The sequence below is a fragment of the Palaemon carinicauda genome, chromosome 22 (genome assembly GCF_036898095.1).
Source record: "Palaemon carinicauda isolate YSFRI2023 chromosome 22, ASM3689809v2, whole genome shotgun sequence".
NCBI classification, from domain to species: Eukaryota; Metazoa; Arthropoda; class Malacostraca; order Decapoda; family Palaemonidae; genus Palaemon; species Palaemon carinicauda.
The window spans coordinates 112,279,165-112,285,563 of record NC_090746.1 but is presented as its reverse complement, the minus strand read 5'-3'; the positions used below and the strand labels follow the sequence as shown (position 1 = coordinate 112,285,563).

Genomic DNA, 6,399 nt, shown 5'->3' with positions numbered 1-6,399 from the left:
AGACGTTCAGCTTTCCTCCTACGTAGCTTGTATGAGAGAGGACCTGGATCACCATTATTCTTCTGCTGAGCTGTTGTCTCCCTTAGTGGTAATCATGCTGTCTCTCGGGAACTCTTAGAAGAAGGACGGGAAAGAGGACGGTGATCTTCATTTCGGACGAGGGTACAAGTGCTCAGTCTCTTACGACACTGAGTGCTGGTTACAGTCACATACAACTCTCAGAACTCACTCAAGAAGAGAGGTTCTATTATGCATTGCATTCTCTCTCCCGCAGGGAGAGAAACAGTGGCAGCTACATATACGTCACTCCTATCAATCAGACTTCCTGAATTTCTTCTATGACATATTCTACTCATTCTTATGGAAGTAGCACTGAAGACTCTCCAATGTAGATGAGAATGAATGGGCTTATACAGGTTGATGATGACACTCCCCTGGGAAAAGAAATCTCAGGGTATATGTCCTTAGTGTCTTTCAGGAATGGGAAGACAATATAGATATGAAAGGCGGTAGCTTTCTGCTCCACACTTGGAGGCAGAAAAACTCTCCTCCGATGGAACACACTTATATCTAAGGAATACCAATCTACTCAGGATTATTATGTCATTACACTCGCAAGGAAATAAACAGCAAACAGGAATGCTGTCTAACAAGAACAAGAATGTTAATACTGACTGGTTTGCACAGACAACTCTAACACAGCTAGTTATCTGCTAACACTGCAAATCCTCTTTTTTAATATCCCCTGCACCCAACAATTTCCCCATAAAATTATCTAACAGAAAAAGCCAAAGATTAAAAAAAAACTTTCTTGATGGGTTACGATCAACCCCATGTTTGTGTTGACACCACGTAGAAAGAGGCTGTACAAATGTCCTGCATGAGGTTGTGAAAGATCTTCAATTTGATAGAGAGGATGATAACCATGCTGGATTGGTATGGGGAGTACAGAAAGAATGATGAGATGAATACAGCTAGAACATTCAAGCAATGACTTGACAGGAGGGACTACTGAACTGAAGTCTAAGGGTGCTGGCTGCTGCACTTCAATATAAGCTGAACCCTGAAGCCTCTCAGCTCCTAGAGAAATCTTCTTCTTGCACCATCCTTACCGGGTTGAAAGCAAGGGTAATATCTAAAGAGTCAGATGAGGACACTGGAAGTGTGTACTAGCTGGCAGCTGAAAACATAGTGGTAGCTCGGTGACTGGTATGGGCTTAACCACTCTCCACATAACTACTGCCACCTTAAGTTTTAAGAGCCCTATCAAGCTTACCTGAAAGCATACTCCTATCAAAGTATGAAGGATTATATTCATGTAGGAACAAAATTATTTGGGAGTGGAAAATGTGAAATTTTTCCAAAGTTCTGAAAGTAAAGATTTCATGAACAACCACTCAACCCAGTGACCAAGACATATTCCTTTAAATTACCTTTTAATGCAACAAAGTTACCTTCCATAATCTGCAAACAACATGACTTTAGTTATAATATGAATTCATGACAGATGGATCAGTAAACTCTCTTCAATATTAGCATTCAATCAAACCTATCTACAAACTGAATGATCCACATGGAAAATGTACTTGGACTGTTACAATTGATAGCAAGTCTATTACAATACATGATCTACAGTAAAGACATGAAACAACTTTAAATAATACTGAAATATGTTCTCAACAATTATTAATTTATAAATTTATCCATTGGACAAAAAAATCCTTACTAATCAACCCCTCCCTTAATTCTGTAAAATATTAGTTTTCAAAACTTAATGTAATAAAAATTATGAATAATCCTATGAAATGCGAGATTTCACTTCAAGAGTACTTAACATACCTTTAGACTTTTAGGCTGTTGTTTCTGTTGCAATGCGTGCTTTTTCCGTAGGTCTCTTTCAACTCTCTTCATGTATTCATGCTGACTACTCAACTCGGTTTGATGTTGTTTGTTCATCTAGGAGTAATAAATAACAAGGTGTTAGTTAAAATGTAAAACACTTTTAGCAAAAGCATTCAACTAGTTTTTGTATTTACAAATTACAATGTATGCTAATAGAGGCACTAATTTTAAGTCATTCCTACATTTCCTTTGAATGGACTGTAAAATACAGAAGGTGCTCAACTTACAAACTTTATTGGTACCAAGAAGCTGTTTGTAACTAGGTCTAACCTGAAACTCTTTCCAATGACTTCCAGCTACAAAAGTTAACAAATAGTCAGGTTTCATATGAAAGATATCAAGTTACTACAAATGTAGCAATATTTTTTTATCACAGTATTTCTTTATGTTGGTTATTTTCAGTAGGATTTGTGTTTGCATCTCCTAATGTTTTTCAGTCAGATGCTTGTAAGTAGAAGACCTGTAACATTCAAGGAACGTAATGTAATTCTAAAAACAAGGTATGTTAAAATGTCCTCCCTCCAACTCACCTGCTCCTCCTTCAGAGCGTGAATATTTCTTTGTTGGCGATACTCAAGATCCTGTGTAAGTTGGTGATGTCTTAAAAGCATGGAATGAGCCGCCTCAAGCTGCTGCTCTCTCTTTGTGAGCTCCTCTTTAAGTAAAGATTGCTCTTTAACGTAGTAGGCTAACAAACCACGCCGTCTAAATTTCCTAGTTTCTAATTGTAAATACTCCCCTTGTTGTTGTACTAGTTTTTGTTCTTCTTGTCGCTCTGATGCCTTCAAGTATTCTTTTTGGCTCCTGGGAAAAAAAACATCAAGTTAGCAACCTTTTTTAAATATCTGCTCCTGGAAAAATTATCATGTTAAAGAAACCATTTTTAAATAATTAAGTGTCCATAGATGTCTTTAACGCATAAGATTAATGTAAAAATATACAATAGAAATTCTAAAATGTCAACATACAATTAGTACTAATAGCAAAATCTTGTAGAACATAGATCCTATCTAACCTTTTTACATATCATTATAGAATTTAGAATTATGTTTTATCAAGTTTCCAGTATTCATGTAATCAATTTCTAATATATCAACATATTCAGAGTCCCTCATCCAATCACTAGCAGACAGGCATCACCATGTTTAGAAAATTATCAAATAAGCATCTATTCTATTCAAAAAAAAAAAAAAAAAAAAAAAAAAAAAAAAAAAAAAAAAAAAAAAAAAAAAAAGAGAGAGAGAGAGAGAGAGAGAGAGAGAGAGAGAGAGAGAGAGAGAGAGAGAGAGAGAGAGAGAGAGAGAGAGAGAGAGCCTTCACACTCCTCAACAATTCTTTAAATTGAAAAATCACCCCAAAAGATTCCTTTTCAAAGCTGCACTACTGCTAACAAATCCAGATGACAACATCTTTAAACCAATAAAATAAAAAACATAGAAAATCATGGAAATCCATAGAGGATGTAGTGTTACTTCTAAGTTGACCCTGAGACTGAAGCACCAATGCGACAAGTGGAGCATGTTATTCTTGCTAGACACTATGTGCCACTAATTTACCAGAGGCATTGCTTTATTGGAAGGAAAGAATGCAAGAAATTTTTAAGTTTTCATAAGTTAATGTCAACATACCAAGCTTCCGCGGATAAAAGCAGTACTGAGCTTCAAGGGAGGTTTATAAAAATAACACTTACTGTAACTGTGCCTCTCGCTGCTTTTTTGGGGTATTAGGATCTTGTGATAATTCTCGCTTCCACTTCTCAATATTTTCCTTGTACTGCTTCTTGTACATGGACTGGAAACTGTTTAAGTTCCTGAAAAGAAAAGAATAAAAAAAAGATATAACCAATTCAGATGTATTCCATAGGTGGAGGAAAATATCACTGCTTAAAGTAAACTAAATAAAAATATAAAAAAAATGTGTGATTCACTGTTCTGCACCTTAATAGACCTTCATTAATATTTACATTGCAATGTAATTTAATTTTTACATGTGCAACATTTATCTTTCTTTTTTTCTAATGACGATAAACCTATTTGCATCATCTGATAAAAAGCCACTAATAACAGATGAAGTGCAACATACACAAGTAAAATACTGTACAGCTAAGTATATTCTTTATTGTACTGTATATGCAACAAAAACAGGTACAATATAAAAGCCACAGGCAGCAAAGTAGAATATATTAAAACTGTTTCTCTGTTCTTTTACTTTACTTTTTGTCTTCTATTGCTTACCTTATAGTCCAAAAACTATTTACATATTTTAACATATTTTGAGGGAATAAAACTGCTGTGCGGTCTTCAAAGACTTTCCTCTCCAAGGCTAAAACAGAGAATCCAATGCAACATCAAAACCCCAAGACTTTGGTTTGTTTCAGATGGGCCTTCGTTATGTAACAGACACACGTGAAAAAGCTAGATTCTGCTAATCCCCCCCCTTCCCCCTCCCACACACACACAAAAATAAAAGGATGCCTTGCTGCCCTTACCAAGGCACCATTTGACTCTATCCATGGTAATCCAAAAAATGGTGAGTTGGTAACGGGATCTGGCAAAGCTGAAAGGTTTACTGTAATACTAATGTGTAGTATAATGCAATTCATGTTAATATTTTGTGTGTAGTATAATGTAATTCATGTGATTTAGTAGGAACGTTGTAATCTTACACATTAACAGTAAATCTTTCCTTGACAATCACTGCCATTTTGAGGTTAACTATGGGGTGGTGAATCCACCACAGCAACCACAGTGACTTAGTAATGGTGGTGAGATAGCCTATAATCCTTTGTTGTCTAACACTCTTAATCCAACTCCCCCTGTTTCTTTATAAAGTATGCTATGGCAAAAAAAAAAAAAAAATTTGGGTGTCATAAGAATTAGTATTGGAAACATTAGTCTAATTTTCTCATGTACTGTACAGCGTTCTCGTTCAAGAAGCATACACCTACTCAACATTAACCTTTTATCACCTTCAGCTGGTGCCTTGGCACATGATGTAGATCCTCTCTTGGACATCATGGCAACTTTAAAATAAAAAAGTGGTTCCAAAAGATGGATAGCACACCAAATGTTACCACTATGACGGCAACTGGGAGACTGAGGCAGAGTGTAGGTTGTGGTGTGCGGTTAGACAAGTAAACAATAATGTCGGAAAGTGCCCTAAGCGTGAATGACGAGAAGAGGAACGACCAATACTGTGAGACCTGAGAAAAGTTCTATTCATCACTTAACGCATATAGAAAAGAATTAGCAAGGCAGGAGAAAAATACATCACAAGTGTAAACAGTTATAGTATCAATATTTTAAGAATAAATTTACTGTATTTAATAGCAGCAGTCAATATGACATGAATAAACGAGGACTAATGGCATTCTTTAGTTTTGAAAAAGGCTGTAGTCCAATATTGTGATGAAAGCTTTGATTGCTTTAGCAAAGATTTTTTTGAGAAAGTCGAGAAGTATTTCACCAAAGGTCTAAAGATATTCAAATGTAACTATGGTACTAAATACTCGGTTTACACAGCAACCTCCATATCCATACCTGCAAAATATTATTGTCAGGTTGTTTTTTTCAACTTAGTTTTACCTTTGAGTTTTTGGTATTAATACATACAAGAAATAGCCTAAAAAGGTTGGTGATAGTAATGACCTAAAAACAAATACTGAGGAGCACAACAATATTGAGAATAAAAATGATAATGACCTAAAAACAAATACTGAGGAGCACAACAATATTGAGAATAAAAATGATAATGGCAATGTTTGGGAATAGTGTGAATGTGTATGATCCAGTCAAGCATAACGGAATGGGAAAATGGAACAAACGTAATAAGACAAGAACTCAAGACAATTGAAGAGGTAAGAAAATCGTATTTAATTTTGATATACGAGAAACAGCTATAGTAGGTAACAGTATTTCAGAGATCATAATATGCGAGAAGGCACAGTACCTGCAAATAGATATTTTCAAAAACTAGAGAAGGTATTGTACAGAAAAAACGTGTGGTTTACACACTAGCTGTGCTACCTGGTGGCATTATCTGGGAATTGCAGACTAGTCATACTTCCCTTCAAAAACTCGCACTGGCATATTTCAGTTATCTGCATGTATGCTAATAAAAAATAAAAAAGGTGGGTTGCTGTTCTAGGACAAAGGAAACACAACCACTCATTTAGCTAAATTACCTGAACATGCCGGTTATTTATATCCTTCTGCAAGTTCTTTTCCGTGATGTTACACAAATCCAGCTTCTTTTCTTGTTCTTTTTCGTGTTTCTGAAATTGAAATAAGGAATGAGTACGCAAAAATATTTTAAGACTAATTTGAATCATTCAAGTTTAACTACTGAAAAAATACAAATCTAAACACCTTTACACACACATATAATGGCATTTCCTTAAACATTATAGATAAAATGCAGCATATTTTGTGTTAATTAATAAGACGAAGATGCTGATTACAATACTACACAAATTGAGTGTCTGACTTCCTTGATAAT

At 35.2% G+C, this 6,399-nt stretch overlaps 1 protein-coding gene across 5 annotated transcripts in view; it reads right to left on the bottom strand.

The window, feature by feature from the left end:
• Positions 1–1,810: 1,810 nt before the first annotated feature.
• The window catches only part of Tao (Serine/threonine-protein kinase Tao), a 49,289-nt gene continuing 44,700 nt past the window's right edge, over positions 1,811–6,399 (bottom strand). For 4 of the 5 annotated variants that reach the window (XR_011039483.1, XR_011039481.1, XR_011039484.1 and 1 more), the window contains exons 11-13: positions 6,086–6,175; positions 3,593–3,712; positions 2,641–2,706 (exon numbers count right to left, since the gene is read on the bottom strand). Coding sequence is in view for 1 of the 5 variants with exons in the window: in XM_068346638.1 (XP_068202739.1) it covers positions 1,831–1,956; positions 2,433–2,706; positions 3,593–3,708; positions 6,083–6,175 (609 nt within the window). In the remaining 4 variants the exon portion in view is untranslated. Of the gene's footprint in view, positions 1,957–2,432; positions 2,707–3,592; positions 3,713–6,082; positions 6,176–6,399 lie in introns of those variants that run through there. The other variant, XM_068346638.1, reaches the window with a different exon arrangement.